At 38.8% G+C, this 21,988-nt stretch overlaps 2 protein-coding genes across 4 annotated transcripts in view; one reads left to right on the top strand and one right to left on the bottom strand.

The window, feature by feature from the left end:
- The window catches only part of LOC106090862 (lipid storage droplets surface-binding protein 1), a 59,384-nt gene extending 58,835 nt beyond the window's left edge, over window positions 1-549 (bottom strand). For 2 of the 3 annotated variants that reach the window (XM_013257197.2, XM_013257198.2), the window contains exons 1-2: window positions 427-547; window positions 49-344 (exon numbers count right to left, since the gene is read on the bottom strand). In XM_013257197.2, the coding sequence (XP_013112651.1) occupies window positions 49-344; window positions 427-430 (300 nt within the window). In that variant the 5' untranslated portion in view covers window positions 431-547. Of the gene's footprint in view, window positions 1-48; window positions 345-426 lie in introns of all 3 variants that reach the window. The other variant, XM_013257199.2, reaches the window with a different exon arrangement.
- Window positions 550-12,672: 12,123 nt separating this feature from the next.
- On the top strand, window positions 12,673-21,712 carry LOC106090864 (uncharacterized). Its single transcript, XM_013257203.2, has 6 exons — window positions 12,673-12,831; window positions 12,967-13,233; window positions 15,027-15,996; window positions 16,054-16,211; window positions 16,275-16,424; window positions 21,002-21,712. The coding sequence occupies exons 1-6, from the start codon at window positions 12,786-12,788 to the stop codon at window positions 21,289-21,291; spliced, it is 1,881 nt and encodes a 626-aa protein (XP_013112657.1). The 5' UTR covers window positions 12,673-12,785; the 3' UTR covers window positions 21,292-21,712.
- The last annotated feature ends 276 nt before the right edge of the window (window positions 21,713-21,988 follow it).

Raw genomic sequence — 21,988 nt, 5'->3', positions numbered from 1 at the left:
GTATATGCGTTATGTGCTAAGGCTGTTGTGGTTTCACACTGAACTTACCATTTCAGGAGGTAAATAGACGACAGGAATGTGCTGTTCTAAAATGTCTAAACTCTTGCACATAACATTGTCTAATCGTTTGAGAGGGACTTCGAAAAGCTTAACCGCTGGCTTAACCGATTCGTAGGCCGATAGTATGGTGTATTCGGCCGTTTCGAAGTACCAGTTTAGAAGGCGATTGCTGGCTTTCACTTTTCCATATAACGCCTCTGCTTGTTTCAAGCTCGACTCAACCAAAGGAATGCTACCAAGACGATCGATAGATTCCAGATGTATTTTTGTACTCAATGCAATAGCTTAAATAACAAGAATAAAATTGAAAAACCACTATTAGTTATTACACTTTTAATTTCTGTGCAACCCCATCACTACACTAACCCATTTCCAGGTTTGTGCGATCAAAATCAGCCGTATATTTCTTCAATTCAGTTTTTCGCCTCTTCAACGCGGTTCGCTCCGATAACCTCTTCGTACAAGTCTCAGTTGAAAACTGAGTCGAATGGACTTCGATTCGTCAATTTTATTTTTCAATAAAACACAAATTTCGCTGAGACATATTTAAAGCTCCGCATATGTGTTTGTAAAACACTCCCGTAGTTCTTTTGTACATACATACATACTCAGGCGAAGAAATTGATGTTTCAAGTCAGAGTTGCTCTGATAATTTTGGCTGCCGCGTCGTTTTCAAATGCCTTTTTTAAGCCTAGGGATATACAATTTAATTATTTGTACAATCAGTTCGTATGTACATACATATATGGAAAGTGACTCATAGCTAAAGTGGAAAAGATTACCCATGGTCATGACCAAGTTTGTTTTTTGCAGGCCGGATCATCTGATTTTAGTTTTCCAACAATTATATACTGGAAGTGCTGAAATCAATACAAATTCAATAAAAATCTTTGACCTTGAACACGTCCAGCTGACAGTTGCCTTTGCTTTCATTTCAAATCTCTTGGAGATGAATCTTTGATTGTTCAAACTTTCGCGTGTGCTTTCATAAGTTAAAAAAAAACAAATTGTACGTTTATTGATTTGATAGATATTTTAATCTAAAACTGTAAAAAATAAAGCAGGGAGTGTTTTTTTGCACAACCAAAATCTAAAATATATCGATCGAGATCGGACTTTTGATACCCTGGACCAAATGGGTGTAATTGCTCAGTGCTAATGTTCTCACTCGCCTGGTAGACAAGTAAACTCAATTTATACTATTTTATAAGTTGAAATAGGCCAATTATTATACTGTACTAGCTAGACAAGGCCGCCCCGCTGCGCCTCTTTTACCTTATATGGAACAAAATTATTCTTTGAATATTTATTTTCGACAATTAAACAGGTTTTGGTGAAATACCATGCTACGAAAATAGTATATGCATATCGCTTGACTAACAGTATAACAATATAAGTGTCTTTCTCTGAATTCCGTATGGTCTTTATTGGACCACGAATTCGCTCGGAGGGTTTATCGCCATTCTAAAAAGACTTTATTTCCGCCCGATATTCTCATGATGTCCGATTTAGGAGTGTTTTCGGGGGTGAGGTGGTCCCCTAAACACTTGGCCCTGTGCTCTTGTCTAAAATACCATTTATTTAAACCCCATATAGCCATTGGTTTAAGTAGAGTTTATAGGGTGAGGCGTCCCCCAAACACTTGGCCCCAAAATTGGTTATGAAATTAGTTCTCTAATCTCAAAACCTATCATTTGAGGCACATATTGGCATGGTCGGCAAATTTTTACCCTTTGGGGGTTGTTATGGTGGAAGGACGTCCATAGGCAGTTGGTCACAAATGTTGATATCATCATTTGAGCCCCATATTTCCATAGTCGGCTCACATGACCGGTTTGGGAGTGTTTTCGGGAATGGGGCGGCCACTCATTGACTTGGCCTTGGAAGTATATATATATATCATATTCGTGTTGTACTTTAAAATACCTCTTATTTGAGCCCCATATTGCAATGGTCAGCAAATACTTCCTATATGGGTGGTGTTAGGAGGGTGGGGTGGTAACATAGACACTTTTTTCGAATATTCAAACACTTTGTCCGAAAATTGGATATCAGATATGTTTTATAATCTTAAATACCTTTTATTTGAGTCCCATATTGTTATTTGGTAGGATTTGGGGTGGGGCGTCCCCGCTCGGGAACCCATCCGGGATTTGCATACCGAAATTTTGTTTTTGGGTTACTATAAGAGATCACACAAAATTTCGTTTAAATCGCACCACCCTTCTCCGAGATCTGGCGTTTCTGAAAATTAGGGTAGGGGGGGAAGGTCCGCCCCCTTTAGAAATCAAAAAATGTAGTACCCTATATTATATGCACCATCTGTGAAAATTTCAAGAAAATCGGTTCCGCCGTTTTTGAGTCTATACGGAACAGTGAGGAAGTTTAATCCGTTATATAAATATACAATAACATGGTCAACAAGTGAAAGCGTGCTAAGTTCGGCCTGGCCGAATCTTATATACCCTCCACCATGGATCGCATTTGCCGAGTTCTTTTCCCGGCATCTTTTCTTAGGCAAAAAAGGATATAAGAAAAGATTTACTCTGCTATTAGAGCGATATCAAGATATGGTCCGGTTTGGACCACAATTAAATTACATGTTGGAGACCTGTGTAAAATGTCAGCCAATTCGAATAAGAATTGCGCCGTTTGGGGGCTTAAGAAGTAAAATAGAGAGATCGATTTATATGGAAGCTGTATCGGGCTATTGACCGATTCAGACCATATTACCACGTATGTTGATGGTCATGAGAGGATCCGTCGTACAAAATTTCAGACAAATCGGATAATAATTGCGACCTCTAGAGGCTCAAGAAGTAAAGATCCCAGATCGGTTTATATGGCAGTTATATCAGGTTATGAACCGATTTGAACCTTATTTGACACAGTTGTTGAAAGTAAGAATTAAATACGTCATGCAAAATTTCAGTCAAATCGGATAGGAATTGCGCCCTCTAGAAGCTCAAGAAGTCAAGTCCCCAGATCTGTTTATATGACGGCTATATCAGGTTAATGACCGATTTGAACCATACTTGGCACAGTTGTTGGATATCATAACAAAATACTTCGTGAAAAAATTCATTCAAATCGGATAAGAATTGCGTCCTCTAGAGGCTCAAGAATTCAAGACCCAAGATCGGTTTATATGATAGCTATATCAGGTTATGAACCGATTTGAATCATACTTTGCACAGTTGTTGGGTACCATAACAAAACACGTCTTGCTAAATTTCATTCCAATCGGATACGAATTGCGCACTCTAGAGGCTCAAGAAGTCAAGACCCAAGATCGGTTTATATGGCAGCTATATCAGGTTATGGACCGATATAAACCATACTTGGCACAGTTGTTGGATATCATAACAAAATTACGCCATGCAAAATTTCATTCCAATCGGATAAGAATCGAGCACTCTAGAGGCTCAAGGAGTCAAGACCCAAGATCGGTTTATATGACAGCTATATCAGGTTAAGGATCGATTTGAACCAAACTTTACACAGTTGTTGGATATAATAACAAAATACTTCGTGCAAAATTTCATTCCAATCGGATAACAATTGCGCACTCTAGAGGCTCAAGAAGTCAAGACCCAAGATCGGTTTATATGGCAGCTATTTAAAACATGGACCGATATGGCCCATTTACAATACCAACCGACCTAAACTAATAAGAAGTATTTGTGCAAAATTTCAAGCGGCTAGCTTTACTCCTTCGGAAGTTAGCGTGCTTTCGACAGACAGACGGACGGACGGACATGGCTAGATCGACATAAAATGTCGCGACGATCAAGAATATATATACTTTATGGGGTCTCAGACGAATATTTCGAGTAGTTACAAACAGAATGACGAAATTAGTATACCCCCCATCCTATGGTGGAGGGTATAAAAATGACAATGGGCAAGAATGATAGATATTCGGATATGGCTTAATGATTTTAGGATTTTACAGCAATCAAAATCGTGCATGCATGCAGTGCTGTCGTTGAAAATTTTAAAATAGTCGCATCAAAAAGCTATTTCCCAAAAAAAACCGCGCATTTTTGTTTGATGATTTTAGTAAATAACAACGATATAAACATAAAAAGGAGCATAACAATTTATAAAAACTTTGTTTTGAGCATCTCACCATTAAAAAAAAAAAAACAATTAAAAAATTTTTTGCTCTTAAAGTAATTACATTTCATATACATCGTCAGAGTGTAAAAGTAAATTTTTATGTAAATTTCTTCTTTGGGACCTCAATTCTGTATTTTTGTACGAGTTCGTCACATGGTACATGGTTTAAGCTGATGTGACAAATATCTACTTTTAATCTATTGTGAATTTATTTTTCATCAAACCCAATTTAAGCGCATGCTATGATATATGCAAAGTTAATATGTGTGAAAATTCATATAAATTGGGCTGGCGCAGAATATATAAAATAAAATTATACCTACTGAAAGAAAACAAGTAAAAGCGTCCTAAGTTCGGCCGGGCCGAATCTTATATACCCTCCACCATGGATCGCATTTGTCGGATTCTTTTTCCAGTGTCTCTTTTAGGCTAACAAAGGAAAGGAAGGGATAAAAGAAAATAATTGCTATGTTATTTGAGCTATATCAAGTTACGGTCCGATTCGGACCATAATAGAATGAATGTTGGAGACCATAGTAGAAGTCACTGTGTAAAATTTCATCCAAATCGAATTAGAATTGCGCCCTTTAGGGGCTCAAAAAGAAAAAAAGGGATATTGGTTTATAGAGGAGCTCCATCAGGCTATAGACCGATTCAGACCATATTTGACTGGTATGTTGAAGGTCATGGGAGAAGCCGTTGTACAAAATTTCAGATAATAATTGCGCCCTATACAGGCTCAAGAAGCCAATATCCCAGATCGGTTTATATGGCCGATATATCGGGTTATGGCAAAGTCATAACGAACACGTCATGCAAAATTTCAGCGAAATCTGATGGGATTTGAGCCCTCTAAAGGCCAAAAAAGTCAAGACCTCAGATCGGTTTATATGACAGCTATATCAGGTTATGCACCGATTTCACCCATACTTGGCATATTTGTTGGAAATCATAACAAAACACCTCATGCAAAATTTCAGGATAAGAATTGTGTTCTCTAGTTGGTCATCCAAAGTCAAGACTCAAGATCGGTTTATATGGCAGCTAGGTATTCTTGTTTGAACCGTTGAGTGGAGCGGACGTTTTGTTATTTCACTCCGCAAGAATTTTCCTGTAACTCGTAATAGGCAATTTTTTTGGAAGAAAAATTTAAGTCACTCAAGGATGGCTCCGACTGAGGTATCCATTAGGCGGTTGATGATCTGTATCTGTTTCCAGTAGAGCGGCAGATCTAGAGCCCGGGAGTAGGCTTAGAATAAACTCCAAAGAACCAACAGCTGCAGTGGTGTTATCAGGCCGTAGCTTGTTGTCTGCTACCGAAACCTCCACTGGTGGAGCGGTTGCTCCAGGCTCCCTAGCCGACAAACAACTGGCCAGCTGGGGCTTTTAACGAAGACACCTGGTTCGAGTCTTAAGCACAAGGCCGAACCTATTCATTTTTCGCGTGCCTATAATTTGCCTAAGCCATCGGCCTTCCCCGGCAAACCAACACGCTCTTTAAGAGGTTGGAATAATAGACGCATCGCTCTCAGGTTTATTAAGAGGCTTGGTGCGAATGATCCTTAAACTCTCACTAATAGGGAGAGACTCCCTTAATTGGGCTAGGGAATTTGCTGCACAGGCTATCCCAAAAACTACACGTTTAGATTCGGAAACTGCACCGCAGTCAGCCAAAGGGTCCAAGGGACAGTTTGGTTATGGCAGTTTTCGAGAAAGGAGAAGAACAGGGCTGCTTACTTAACAATAAATGGAGTGGGATAGTCTATGGACTGTCATCAATATACTCCGATGTCCTTGCGGAATTTCCTGGGTCTCCACCAGTTTGTGACGATGCAGGCTGGTATCGGGGCCGATACAGACTAATTGCCTTCAGGGATCAACGCTCATTGAAATGTATCGTTGTGCAATAAAAAAGATTGGTGAGATTTGGCCAGGTGCAGCACTAGATTTAGTCAAGAACGAAGATATTCCTTCTCGATTAATATTCCTTCTTCGACTCTTGAGAGGTTGATAGAAGCATCGAAGGCGGATTCGTACACACCGCAAGTGTCCAGTGTCCTGAGGAAGAGTGGTTCCACAGCTTTCTCACCTGCCCCTGGATGCGTACGGAAGCTCATAATGACAAGATCTAACAAATTATGTAAGCATGAACTCCTGGTGGAATCAGAGGACGATGCTTACACAAAACTGGTTGAAGTTCTAAATCCTGACTATAGTCCGATTTCTACAGATAAATCTCCACCATTGTAAGGCCGCTTCGTCGCCATTATAGGTCCTCCTGATGGCAGGGAGATTTGGCGTGAATGGATGGTTCGTGGACTAAGAATTCCGGGATTCAGACTTATCAAGGGTACGAGGAATGGGAGACTCAGAACCTGTATTCTTGCGAAGAGCAGTCTAGATGTTTTTCTTCTTCCGTAGCTAAGCACACGATTGAGAGATGCCGCCTTCAAACCTTAGGTCGCTGGTTGATGCCGCTTCTGTGGGGAAGAAGGGCCTCATTCTCGGAAGTGATGCTAGTGCACATCACCAGATATGGGCTGCTTATCGAATATTTTATAAGTTGCAATCCGGCGATTTGTAATAAAGGGGGTAAACCGACCTTTATTACCAGGAACAGGCAGGAGGTACTACATATTACCTTTGTATCGGATGACATAAGTGGAAGAATATGTGACTGGGATGTATTGGTTGACCACAGGCTGATCATCGTTATATTAGTTTTAGCCTTGGAGCAAATACTGCAGAAGTGGTCCCTCGGCTAAACAGAAGAAAGACGGATTGGGATAAGTTTCGGCAAAAATTCTTCACGTCTATCCCTTCTAGACCAGAAAAGGAAGTAGAAACTAGGGGGATAAAGACATAGTGGTCAAGCGGATCACGAAGGCCCTGAATGACTCGCCGGTGTCAGCATGTCCTAGTACCAAGCCAAGGGCCAAACAGCGATCGCCATGGTCCAGAGCCCTACATGATTGGGACATCTATAAGGCTGAGCTAAGAAAATATATGGGCGAGCTAAGAAAGGATCCGAAAAAATCCTGGGCAGAATTCTGCAGCTCCGTGGTGGATACATCTGAGGCCTCTAGACTAAGACCTACTACGGTGGGGTATATTCAGAAGTCAGAGAATGTATGGATAATGTTTAGTGAGGAAACTCTAGAGCTACTCGTTGATACACATTTTCCGGGAAATTCTCCAACGGACAACGTGGCGCCAGAAGAGGTTGTCAATGGTATGCATTCGTCGGAGGTTATTAAGGAAATTGTGTCTGAGCCGAAAATCCTTTGGGCGATAAGAAGTTTCGACTCCTTTAAGTCGCCAGGCCCTGATGATGTACCACCGGTTGAATTACAAGCTGTGTCTAATAGACACCCTGGCTTATATATACTCTGCTTGTATCAGCATATCACATATATAGCTGTGGGATGGAGGAACACGAATGTGTCCCTACCACTCGAAAGATTTTCGTCCTATTAGTCTGTCATCCTTTATGCTAAAGACTCTTGAGAGGTTGATAGAAACATATCTTAGGACAAAGATCCCTGGTGCTCGCCTGTCGCGGCAGTCGGCTCCGTAGAGGGTTCTCTCGCTGTCAAGAAATATACATTGGTAGCATTTCTTGACATTAAAGGTGCTTTCTATAAAGTAAAACCGACGCCAATCATGAAGGAGTTGGAGTTTCTAGGCATCAACTCTACCGTAAGAAAGTTTATTAATAACTTATTACTAAAAGATGCATTACGGTAGGCTTGGGATCTGTGGATCTAAAAAGATGGGTCAGCTGAAGAACACCTCAAGGAGGTGTAGCCATTAACAATATATTATTGTCTTTGGAAGAAAGTAATCGCGTATGCTGATTACGTGGCAATTACGGTTAGGGGAAAGTTTCCCAGGACTCTAAGAGATATACTTCAGGAATCTCTACGTGCAACAGCAAAGTGGGCTACCGAAAGTGATCTAGGTATAAATCCGTGCAAGACAGAAGTAGTTCTTTTCAGCAGGAGATACAAGTTGCCTACAGTGAAACCTGTCTCCTTGGAAGGAGAGAATGTTCCATTTACAGAAAGCGCAAAATACCTGGGTGTTTTGCTGGACAGGAAATTGAACTTCAAATCCAACATTTTGGAAAGGGCAAGAAAGGTAACTCTTGCCCTATATACCTGCAAGGAAGCCATTGGCAAAAGTTTAGACCGCGTGTCATGCATTGGGTATATACTGCAGTTGTCAGATCCATAATGCTATATGGTGTAGTGGCCTGGTGGACGGCACTTCAAAAGTCCACTTACTTCTCAATACTTAACCGGATCCAAAGGATGGCTTGTTTGTGCATCACAGCCGCACTGAGGACTACACCATTTGATGCACTGAATTTAATGCTACATCGTATGCCTCTGGATATTGTGGCTAGAGAAATTGCAGCGACCACTGCCGTAAGGTTAAGGGAGCTTTCTCATTAGTCATGTGGCGGCGACGGACACTGTGTTATCCTTGATACAATAGCCGATGTTACAGGTAGTGTGGAATTCACCCTACCTGAGCCGATATTTGATAAAAGGTACTGAACCACTGTTCTTGATAGAACCGATTGGAATTATGATAGAAGTTACATATACTTCTATACGGATGGTTCCAAACTAAACGGCCAAGCGGTCATTGTGTTCGTCATGACAGGTCACTGTCTAATCAGAAAACATGCTGACAGACTGAAATTTGCCAGCAACGACATTTGCAGAAGTTGTGAGGACAACGAAGAAGAAGAGACCATAGAACACCTTCTGTGTGTCTGTACCACACTATCAGTCAGAAAAAGATCCACTTTAAGTTCCCATTTCTTTGAGAACCTATCTGATTTAGTAGATGTGAACATTCGCAAGTTATTGGGTTTTTTTAAATCGATATGGATGGTTCAACGGTAGGAACTAGGAGGCATCTTCCTTCCTCAGTTCCTGTGGTAACACTATGAACGAAATCGTCCAAGTGAGTCTGATGGCAGACTGACACTTAAACCTAACCTATACCTATGCGTACATGAGCAGAAAATATGCTAGAAAGAATATAACAACACCGACAATGCAATCAAAAAGCTATGGTCTTAATACTGTCAATTCTGGCCGGCTGCTGTTCGCATGAGATCACTTTCTTAAATCCGCCTTGACGTAGTACCAGATTTTATAGTTAGTTTAATTAATTTTGTAGACAAACAACGGTTTTTATGTTATTCTCTAAATCCTAGTTAACGGAAATCTTTATCTATTGTTGGCAACTCTACCCAAAAAAACGAAAAGCACAGAGAAGAATAGACAAAAATAACGAAAAATTCTTCCCAAATTCTCTTATTTAAAAACTTAAAAACATCACCAATCTTAATAAAAAGTACACAATTATTTGGGGAAAGTGTCAGGATTCACTGAATAAGGTTAGGCCAAGCGATCAGCCGACATAATTTTTTTTTTTTTTTTCATTTTTTACAGTACTCGGCATTGAGGATGTCTAATTGCTCTTTGTTTACATTCTCCCATTCGTGGTTTGTTTACATTTAAAAAGGTAACTGTGGCCAATATATATTACAGGTAGTGGCAGTTGCCCAACAACAAAATATTGAGTGCACTATCTGTCAAAATCAGCGATTAGTGCAACTCTGATTTTGTGTATGTTACTAGTTCGCGCCATTTATCCCGAGAAAAAAATTGTACTCAGCTGTTTACGGTACACTGCCTGGAAATAATGCGTGGATATGCAATATGCTGAATTTTGTATGAGAAAAAATTTTACTGACATTTTTTAATATTCACAATAAACAGATTTTGACAATCTTTATGATGTTCATGGGACTTTATGTTTTTGTGACTTAACTTTCTATTGTATAAGTGAATCCTGGCGTACATCATACGCTGAGAATTACCACCGGCGGTTATTAATGGCTGGTACTATGTTCGCTTTTCACTGTTGAAACCCATTTTTTCGCGATTAAATGTGCTTTTTCTTAAGTAATAAAGAAAGAGGAACCACTGAAACCAATAAAACAAACAAAAACTATGCCGACAATAGTTTTAAGTGTTGCCACTATAGTAATTGTCTAAACATGGTTGTTTAGCCTTATTGCATTACTATGAATGAAATTTAAATTTAACCGAAATATATACAGCGGTCAAAAAATGTATTCATCATTCAATGTTTTTTTTTTAATAAGTCTACAAAAGACAATTGGAATAAAAACATATTAATCTTATGATGCAGTAGTGCTTGTGTGATATATATGTACACAATTTCATTGTTTTTAAAGAAAAAAATAGTATTTATTGGAACAAAAAGGGCCATTTTACAGCTGAACACAAAAAATTAAACAAAAAAGTATTCATCATTGCAAAAAAACAAAAAAATAAATAACATAATTTAAAAAAATTAATACTTTGTTATTCGACCACCGCGTCTTATAACTTCTTTTAAACGGTTTGACATCGATTGGACTAATTTAGCGGTTATATTTTGGTCTATATTAGTCCATTCCTCCATTATCACCTGTTGCATTTGACTCTTGCTCGAAAAATTGCGCGTTCTCAATTTGCGTTCGAGATGTTCCCAAAGATGTTCAATTGGGTTCAAGTCGGGACTTTGAGGAGGAGTTTTAATGACTTTGGGGCAGATATACAGCATCCACATCTTGGTATTTAAAGCAGAATGTTTGGGGTCATTATCTTGATAATATTGAAAGTTATTACCAAGCCCAAGTTTTACAGCACTATCTTTTAAATTCCTCTTTAAAATGTCAATGTAATACTTATGATCCATTACTCCATTAATAATTTCAAGATTTCCCGCTCCTGAAGCCGCCATACACCCCCAAACCATTAAACCACCTCCACCATGTTTTACAGTAGCAACTGTGTTTCGTTCTTCAAGCTCTGTATTTGGTTTTCTGTACACTATGACCTTTCCATCGCACCCAAAAAGATTAAACTTGCTCTCGTCTGCAAAAATGACTGTTTTCCAAAATGATTCGGGCTGTTTTACATACATTTTTGCGAAGTTTAGCCTTTTCACTCGGTTTATTTTATTTATAAAGGGCTTCTTACGTGCAGTTCTTCCTCTGTAACTATATGCCTTTTGAGTGTATTTCGAATTGTTTGTGTAGTAACTTCCTTCCCTAAATATTCCATAGTGTTTTTACGAAGAATGGTCGCATTTGTCTTCGGAGTTTTCTGAACTTGCCGCACTAGCCAACGCACATCTCCAACTGAAAGTGCTTTTGGTCGACCAGATCTTGGTTTATTGTCAACAGTTTTCGTTTCTGTCCACTTTCTGATGATGGATTGTATAGTAGATCGTGGTCTATTTAATATTTCACTGATAGTTTTTTGAGTTAAACCATTCCTGTGGTGTTTTATTATCAAAACTTTTACCTCATCAGAAACCTCGTTTTGCTTACGACCCATTTTGACAAAAACTATATTTTCAATGAAATTAAATATTTGCTGTCAAGGGCAAAGCCTCCTTTACTAAATAAAACAGAAAAGGGGGATTCCCAAATAATATTTGAATTTGACTTTGATGATAGCACATCAATGATGAATACTTTTTTTGTTCTGTTTTTGGTGTTATTATATAAAATTGCATTTTTTGCGCTAATTAAATTTATTTTTTGAATTTATTTTAAAACATATTACGAAAAATAAACTATTGCATAAAACTGCATTATTTGTTTACTTTAAATTTTCTTCAATTACCCAAAATAAGTGAATTTATTATCAATTTTGCTAATGATGAATACTTTTTTTGACCGCTGTAGTTTGAAAGTCATATGAATTTAAAATTGAACTGTTATAAAAATGTACAAATTGCACTAAAATTAGTGTCGACAAGACTGTCAAAGTTTGTTTTAAACTTCAACTAGTTCTTAAGGAAATCAAATAAAGTCGATAACTTTCCTAGTTGAAAGAAAACATTCAATCTGTCACTTACTTGGCAGCCGCAAACCAAACTACATGGTGAGAACTTATCTTCAAAACCCCACTCGAATTCTAACCTTGTTATTCTTTCATTTATCTAACTTATTTGGTGTGGTGGGTGGTAATTTCCATATCTCGAAATTAATCTGCCATGTGGTTCTGCTAACTTCACCGTGTGGCAGATAAACTCCTCTGCGACACTTATATGCAATCCACAGTCATAACAATAACCTCTGGAGACGTTTGTCCAGCCTTCCACCATAGTCACAGTTGGCGCTCATCCACACTCTCCTAATCCCATTTTATTCAGTAGATTTTTGTCATTTTCCTCGCTATAATCAGAGTACTACTTTTCCTACAATTTTTAGCCAACGTTTCGCCGACGTTTTTTTAAATGGAGTTTGACAGCATACCGCCTGAAAAGTTGAACAGAATACTCAGCTTTAGAGAGCATAAATGACGATTATTCGATATTACTTATCGACTTTTTCACACAACAAGTCGAACAATCGATAAATCGAATATCGTGTTGTAGATCCCATTTAGATTCCATTCCATAGTTATATTGTTTGTTTTTTTACTTTGTTTTGTTTCATTAATTAATATATGTTTAAAGTATGAAAAAATATTAATAAAAAATCAGTTTATTTGAGTAAAATGAAATCATATATTTTGTGTACCCTTTTGGGTATTTTAACCACAGGTAAAATTTGAAGCTTGTGTGATTAAGTCTAAGCCACACCCCTGGCTTAAGACATCACACTACAACAACCAAGATCTGATTCACGGCAATTTGCCAAGCATTTTAATTAATCAATACATCATTACTCTACTATAGCAAGTGCCCAGTCGTATACAGAAGTGGATAACAGACAGCCTTGCGTTATACCCAAAATATTGCAAGGATCATGGTTTTCTTGGGAGACGGGCTTTCCTACACAAACAGTTTTGGATGCCAAGCAGATGTCTCGAAGAGGTTATTGTGTGGCAATGGAAAAACACCACGGTGATGAATATTCGTTTGTTTTCAAGGAACAAAATGTCAATTGTTACCATTGCGTGAAAACTTTTATAAGGACTCTGAATGTTTTTGAAAAATTCGAAGGTATGTGTAAATTTTGAAATTGTTCATATTTTCTAAGCAAGAAAGAGAGGATAATTTATTTCCATACACATGTACACAATTTTCCCAAGCATGAGTTTAAATTCATATTATGAGGTCGTAATAGGTGGCCACCCGTAGCGCAGAGGTTAGCATATCCGCCTATGACGCTGAACGTCGGGATCGAATCCTGGCGAGACCATCACAAAAAATCTGAAGCAGTGGATTTCCCCTCCTAATGCTGGCAACATTTTTGAAGTACTGTGGCATGTTAAACTTCTCTCCAAAGAGGTGTCGCACTGCGGCACGCCTCTCGGACTCGGCTATAACAAGGAGGCCCCTTATCATTGAGCTTAAACTTGAATTGGACTGCACTCATTGATATGTGAGAAGTTTGCACCTGTTCCTTAGAGGTATGTGTTCATTGGCAAAATTTGCAATTTGCAATAGAAAGGCATATACAAAATCAATCAATAGAAAGGCATATACAAAATCAAAAGGAACAGTGGGGATACTTCTTTCATATCAATAAGTGCTCTCCGATATTAGTTTCACTCCTTTTTATTGCCAAGTCCGAACGGCTTGCCGCAGAGCGACATCACTTACAACAGTCACCGGCTCTTGCATAAATACTGAGTGCCTATGATGCTTGATATGACAAGGTGAGTTATCGGCGCCTTCAAAATGACGACAATGTTCCCGCGGCGATTGGTGATCGGAACGAGCTTACTCACATACAGCAGCTTGATGAGGATCGCCAACTCTACGTTCAAATGTGGCGACGACAAGAACAATCAACGCTGACATTTTTTTCTGATTTGTAAAATTGAATTACAACCCAGAGCTCTAAGAATAATACCAAAAAAACATTCGCCAGGCACAGCTGATTTGTATGAATCCATTGAATAGCAGTTGATTGTTGTTGTAGTCACATTTGTATGTGAAGGTAGCAGTCCTCGTCGAGCACCTTTAGATGAGCAAGCTCGTTCCGGCCTCATTCTGGTTATTTTGGAGTTAATAATTCGGCTTTTCATATCGATCATCATAGGCACTCAGTATTTAAGCACGCCTCTCACAGAAGCTCTCCACCAGAGAACTGCATAAGACCCAATATCTGACACTCAATAGACACTTATGTTTTGTTTCGCATGCCACATAAAACTTAAGTTATAACTTAATTTTTAAGTTACATGTAACTCATTTTTGTGGTGGCATGACAAAGAAGGTGGCATTAGTGTCTATTGAGTGTTTTTCATAAGTATATATTGCGTGCCAAAAATTGGGTCATATGCAGTTTTTCCGCTCTCCACTCGATATCGCTGATTGTCCGCGACAGCAATTACTGTTACTCCGTCTGGAGCATTCTACTATCAGCAACCTGTGGACGCGCCCGGAAGATACCATCTTAGCTTCTCGTGATAACGATGCACACCACACAGTTATTTGTTGAAGTGAGACTCCGTGTTAGATTTAGAAATCAAGAATCCAGAAATATTTGAGGAGCAAATTTATTTGTCAGCATTTATGGAGAAAACTTATTATTCAAAATTAAAAAAAAAAAAATGTTTTAATACATACCTTCCAACATTTTCCTTTTGATGCCAAAAATTAAATTACGAAATATTATGGCAATCGGTTAATCATAATAGGCTTCGATTATATGTTTGAATAAATAATTCTAATCTAATTTAAAGCATTCTAATTTAAAAAGCTCGATTTTCAATCGATTGAATTCATGTACCTAATTTGTATGTATTTATATAGTTAATTAATTTTAAACTATATGTTGTTATTAGGTCCTTGTGTATCGATTCCTGACGGCGTTGAACCAAGCGTTGAAAACGTTTGTCATGGCATCAAAGATGATCAACAGTTAATCACCCTATTTAATGAGAATTTTGTACCCATTAATTGTCGCAGTTCTTTAGAAGGCGTTTGGCATTTTACATATCAAAATAGATTCCGCTTCACTGGTGTCTGTAATAGACCCGATGCACGCATCCATTCTTGCCAAACAGCTGGTACACAGTTTTTGATACAGAATCAAAAATTCAACATTACGTATCAACAGTGCCAAGGTATGGATGGCACCTTTAGTGGAATTGTGGAGTACAGTTGCCTAGGTGACTGGTTTGTTGGCAAAAATCATTACTTTGCTGTGGCCAACACCAAAGAATCTCGCAAGGATGAAAAGTATCGATGCTTTTTAAAAAATCGTGACGATGACTTGTACATAGGCGTTTCTATCACAGCTGAGTGCAATACATTAAAAACGCCAGAAAAATCTCCAGAACGTTTAAAGCTTACGCCTGTCAAAGCGGAATATGTGGAGCCAGGTTGTACATTGCCTCAGAATTTCAGTGGAGAATGGGTTAACACTGCCAACATCGATGCTGATGTCATTATTGATGACACCCATATCAACGAAACCTACTATCCAGATAGAGCACGTTATAGACGAACCATTTACATATGCCGGGAACGACGTGGAAATCGCATTATGATGGCCCGGCTAACAGTTGATGGTTGTCAAAAGGATTATGTGTGCTTTGATTTTATGCCTAGGCATCATAATATAATACGCTATCGCAAGGGTTTGGCTGTTATAAAGGATGACTTTAGCACAGTCTGTTCATGGGTACAATTTAAAAATGCGGAAGCTTGGAAATATGATTTATTTTTGGCCAAAAATCCTGTACCAGTCAGATGCCCTGTCGCAGGCAAATTTAATTTTACACAACGTGGAGAGCATCCATTCAAAACAAGGTAAATAGAACAAATAAAACCGAAACGAATATATTGACACTTTTCTTGGGTTTACAGAATTTTAGGTGGTGTAACATTGAGTCCCCGTCCCGATATTCGATGCAAACAAAATATTTCCGATTTATCTGTATGCGATACAGATCAAAAAGAAATGGCTGTCGACGAAAACTACTGCCTTTCGGTTGACCATTTGGGCAGACCCGTAGATATTTACAGTAATGCCGTCACTTGCCAGTTTTCTATCATAACAATTCACAAAATTTTGATTTATTTTTCAGGTGATCCCGATTATCGAATGAAGTGCATAGGATTTTGGAAAGAGAATTTAAAATCATATCTCATAACCTACGACGATTTGGATCCGTTGTCGAAATACAGATGTTGGGTTTATCAAAGAGCTGATTTGAACAGAGTGTTAATGTCACAAGGTAAGTACAATAGGCCAAATCCCATGGCAGCCGGTTGTATGTACCGGATTGACCCGATGAATTCCTTCATCGGCAAGGGCTGCCGCCTCAGTGTACCACACACGGCTACTACAACAACAACAACAATAGGCCAAATAATAATTAGAATTAAACCATGCATAGGAATTACAAATAGTCGAAAAGATTAAAGCTGAAACGTCGAAGTATAAACACTAGGCTAGTAAAATTTTTTAATTTGTGTAAAATAACAAAGTCAGTGTACATTCATCGTTTGGAAAGATTTAATGAAATACATGGGAACGAAAAAGTATATTCATTATTAATAAACGTTTGCACAAGCCGAAGTGAATGAATACTCGACAGCTGTGACAGCATGACATTCTCATGCCGTATAAATTAACTAACAGGCCATCACAACTGCATATTACACACACAAATGCGTGCAGCCAAGCCCAAGAGCGGCATGGCGTTCAATAACAGTGACATGTAGGTGGCGATCGTCATAGGTAGATCAAAAACAAATCAGCATTTCGTCTAGCGTGATTTGTTGCCATAGGCTATTTCATACGCGAGTGAGCTCTGCAAAAAAACGGTTGCCTGGAAGTGAGAAATATGGAATAGATAATTCAAAACCTGAAACAAGGTGAAGAAAATACAGTTTATACTATTAAGAGAATTTCTAAGTGAAGAATACAATTTTTCTATTCTCATTCAATAAGATAGGTTGGGTTATGTTAGGTTGAAAAGAGGGTTCGGATGTTAATCCGCCCCATGCCATTATGGGCATACACCTAAACCAGCAATCGGCTTCTTGTGTGCTCTAAATACTAAAAAAAAAGAAGTAACCTCGAAAAAGAAAAGCTAAGTTAGGAATTCCATGCTACTCACAAAATCCTTAATTGTTTTTCATGCCACGCCCCTAAGTTGTTTGTCTGGTATTGTGTCCCCACCTAAGTGCCGGTATCTGTTAGATACGAAAGCCGCGCAATGATAAAAGAAATGCCCCAAAGTCTCATCAATTTCCCCGCATGCCCTACACATGCTATCATTTGCCGCACCGAATTTATATAAGTGAGCTAGTAGTCCTATGTGTCCCATTATGATTGCAAATTGCTAATTTTGCCCATGAACATTCCACTAAGGAACAGAGGCAAACTGCTCACATATCAATGAGTGCAGTCTGATTCAAATTTAAGCTCAATGATAAGGGGCCTCCTTTTGATAGCCGAGTCCGAACGTCGTGCCGCAGTGCGACACCTCTTTGGAGAGAAGTTTTACATGGCATAGTACCTCACAAATGTTACCAGCATTAGGAGGGGAAAAACCACCGCTGAAAATTTTTCTGATGGTCTCGCCAGGATTCGAACCCAGGAGTTCAGCGTCATAGGCGGACAAAGGCGGAGGCCACCGTAGCGCAGAGGTTAGCATGTGGAGGCGACCTTCCCGTTATGATACCAATAGCAATACTGACCTCCTTCTTACTTCCTTTCAGTAATATCCTCGTCTTCTCACGATCTGGATCTCCCTCATGGGATTTTCGCCGTCCTACCGGCCTCTTCGCTGTTCACCAGGGTTGCATGCGCATTCGTCAAAATCGTCTTATTGGGGAAACGTGATGCCTTAAATTGGCATATTTCAGTCGTCTCTGGATCAACATTGAGACCAACTAACAAAATTTCGTGTTACGTTTTAGGGAAAAATCGGCTACTCAAAATTACAAAATTAAACAACTGCTACCGCACACATTCCAATGTGGACCCGGCACGGGGTAGCTGAGAGCACCACACAGGCCGGTAGATTGGGGTCCGATCTGTGTGATTTTCATTGCTGTCACGAGGAGCTTAGCTGCGAGCTACATGGCGCTCCGCTGTTTCCTTTTGGGGCCCTTTAAAGGATTTGGCGCAGTGTGAATATCTGGTCTACGGTAGATTTACACGGTCTAATGCCGCATTGATAGGGCCCAATTATCTCATTGACTTTATGTTTTAATCTTTCACACAGTACGCTCAAGAGTACTGTGAGAGTATGGGGATGGGGAGGAGAATTATTCCTCTGCACATTCCATCTTGTGTACGGGACATAGTATGTTGATGCTCCAATTATTGGCAATGCGTTATTCTAGTCAAATCGCGCAAACAAACTGATGCATACGCCCTTTCAGCGTGTCGCCTCCCGTCTTAAATAGTTCAGCGGGCAACACGTCGACTCATTCAGCCTTGTTGTTCTTCAGTCGGGTCACAGCTACTTGGACCTCATTCTTACTAGGAGGTAAACATTATATACCATCATCAGGGATTGGTTCTGCGGTATCCTTTTCTCCGCCAACGTCGGATACTAGCAGCTGGGACATGCAAATACGGTAGCAGATGCGGTAAGGACTACATACACCGGGTGTATGTAGTCCTTGGAGAACCACCGCCTCCAAGAAGAAATGGACCTCCCCGTGCAATCCAGAGTAGTTCTGGCTCAAATACGATGCAGCAGATGCAGCCGCCTCAACTTCTACAGAACAAGGATTGATGCCGACGTGCAAGATGTATACCCCGATTGTGACCAGCCAGACCCACTCGACTCAGACCCAGATCCCTCTAGACGCACCCCATCTTAGTCGCAAAGTTCATGGATCTTGATACTCAACAGAATCAAGCATACGAAAGATATAACACAACAAACTGCTATAACAACAACTAGCAGCTGGGTAAAATGTTCTTTCCATATCCTCAGCACACTATCTGTGTCAGTTACTAGATTTCCTTCTTTGCCTCTGCAGGAGGATGTGCCTGTACCAAAGCCATCGGTTTGATGTTTGAATTTTTGGTAGAATTTCCAGACATCATTCTGACTCCTGTACATCTCAATTCACTCACACTCATTGACTTCCATTTCCTTCGTCTTTCTGCGGGATAGAAGTTTCTCCTCCCTCCTTTTCTCCCGATACCTCTCCTTAGCTGGCGCGTTGTTATTGATTGCAGGGTCGATCTGTATGCTCCATTCTTGGCTTCAGTAGCAACTCGAAACTCTAGGTGGCGCTGCATTTTCCATGGAGTGGGGAATGAATTGCCACTGTGCCGTTATATCATCGAGTAGTGTTTGCAATACGAAATCCTTAATTACTTCTCCCATTTTGTCAAATGTTCGTTTGACGCCATCATTTAACAAGCAATTCTTTGGGTTTTTTTTTCGTTTCTCATATATTTTCATGCCGTATGCCATGTTGATGTTTTAACAGTCATTGTGATTGCTTCGGCATTGCAGGATATAACAAAAGGTTGTTATATCCTGCAATGCCGAAGCAATCACATTGACTGTTAAAACACCAACATGGCATACGGCATGAAAATATATGAGAAACGAAAAAAAAAAAAAAAAAAAAAAGACCCAAAGAATTGCTTGTTAAATGATGGCGTCAAACGAACATTTGACAAAATTCCTATTTTGTAATTAAGGATTTCGTATTGCAAACACTACACGAAAACAGGACATTGAAAATTTGCAAACATAATAAATGGCAATGGCATACTCCACTCGACCGCTTGATGAAATCATTTCTTGTCTCGATGATATAACGGCACAGTGGCAATTCATTCCCCACTCCATGGAAAATGCAGCGCCACCTAGAGTTTCGAGTTGCTACTGAAGCCAAGAATGGAGCATACAGATCGACCCTGCAATCAATAACAACGCGCCAGCTAAGGAGAGGTATCGGGAGAAAAGGAGGGAGGACAAACTTCTATCCCGCAGAAAGACGAAGGAAATGGAAGTCAATGAGTGTGAGCGAATTGAGATGTACAGGAGTCAGAATGATGTCCGGAAATTCTACCAAAAATTCAAACATCAAAAGGTTGTCAATCCCATGGCAGCCGGTTGTATGTACCGGATTGACCCGATGAATTCCTTCATCGGCAAGGGCTGCCGCTTCAGTGTACCACACACTGCTACTACAACAACAAAAGGTTGTCGCATAGCCCTCATTGCTCGCATATCGTAATAATGCATTTGTATCCGACAGATGACATTAATAGAGAAAGATCTGACATGTGCAGGCCTTTAATAATTATTAAATTATTAGAAAGTGGACTAGAGAAATATATGTATAACAAAACATGTTCATGATGCCATTAAACCATCATAGATTATAATAGAAATTTATCATACCCCTATTTTTTCTTACCGCATGGACTAACGATTGGGATCGCAAATTATATCATACGTAGAATAGAGACAAAATACATACATACAAAATATTCTAAAGATCTGGTCAAAAAGTTCAACAAACTCTTATATTGGCTTAGATTTATTAACTACACTTTGGAATATTCTATAATGAAGCGATCTATAACAAAAGATTAAAATTACATATGTATATGGAGGTGAGATCATTAGTCCTATGCAAAATAATATTCTACAATTTTAATTTTTTTGCCGCTAAAAAGTGTTATTATAAAAAAAAAATACGCGTGGAATTGAATTTCCAAGCCATTATAACACACGTTTACAAAATTACAACAAATAACAGAGCAAAATTTCGATTTTTAATTAATTTAACGAAATTTTTAAATCTTTTTCTCATACCTTAGCTGTTGGAGCTTTCTGTAAATTGAACCAAGATGTTACCTCATGGAATCACAGCGAAGGTGCTGCTGTATCTATAGATGCCATAGAATATGAGCGTGAACGAGATGATTGTCCCATGTATTTTGATGATGGCGAAAATCCTTGGCGCCAATCTGATGCTTCTAATGTAATTTTTGATTGGGACTTTTACAAAGCAGGCGCAACTCGCTTAGTGTCAATAATCAATCTAGAATTAATGTTAACAATGTCATTTGGTTTTATTATCTTAAGATTAGTGAAATTTATGTTCTGAAAAAAAAGTTCTAAAGAAACCTTCAGGTTCATGAAATATGAAAAATGTTAGCTTCTTTTACATTTGAATCGAATAGCGTTGAAATTTTATATAGACCAAACACAAAACCCGATTTAAAACAGAATCTCATGCGCAAAAACCAAGTGTCTTATTAATATTAAATATATACAAAAGCCTATATGCCTTTACACTAGTATAAGTTACTTGCTAATCCGTCCATTACCGATTTTTAGTCATAAAATTATACAAAACATGTATGTACTCCAATAATTTCTTTTGCATTCCGTATTTTAAGGTTTATATTCTTTTAATAAAATTGACAACTTGTGACAGTTGAAGATAAACGAAAACAACACTATCTGATCATTCATACAAAAGTATCATAAGCTTATATAGTACTAAAATAAAGTAATATCCCATATATTGCCTTTAATTTTTATAACGGCTTCAATCAACATCAACACATTGGGGGATTCCGATCCCTTAGGGCTTTCATTTGAGGGCCACTTTTTTGTTTTAATCTCTTTCAGAAATGTCCGAAATGTGGCCCTTAAAGTTTATAAAAATGTAGGCATCCATTTTGTTGGTTTGGTTTTCAGCTGCCGCGAAGCAGATCATATGATAAAATAATACTCTCCTTCAGCTTTTCAAATATATAAAATTTTTGGAAGAATTTCATCCAAAGATGTTCAAACGG

Source organism: Stomoxys calcitrans, chromosome 2 (genome assembly GCF_963082655.1).
Source record: "Stomoxys calcitrans chromosome 2, idStoCalc2.1, whole genome shotgun sequence".
NCBI lineage: Eukaryota > Metazoa > Arthropoda > Insecta > Diptera > Muscidae > Stomoxys > Stomoxys calcitrans.
Note: the sequence above shows the minus strand (reverse complement) of the source record. Positions and strands in the feature narration are given on the sequence as shown.

What these genes read in the sequence shown, in the direction of transcription:
- LOC106090864 (XM_013257203.2), top strand. Translation starts at nt 12,786, where the DNA reads ATGAAATCATATATTTTGTGTACCCTTTTGGGTATTTTAACCACAG. An exon ending in TTTGGGTATTTTAACCACAG is followed by an intron (nt 12,832 to 12,966) that starts GTAAAATTTGAA and finishes ACTCTACTATAG; the next exon opens with CAAGTGCCCAGTCGTATACA. An exon ending in CAGACCCGTAGATATTTACA is followed by an intron (nt 16,212 to 16,274) that starts GTAATGCCGTCA and finishes TTTATTTTTCAG; the next exon opens with GTGATCCCGATTATCGAATG.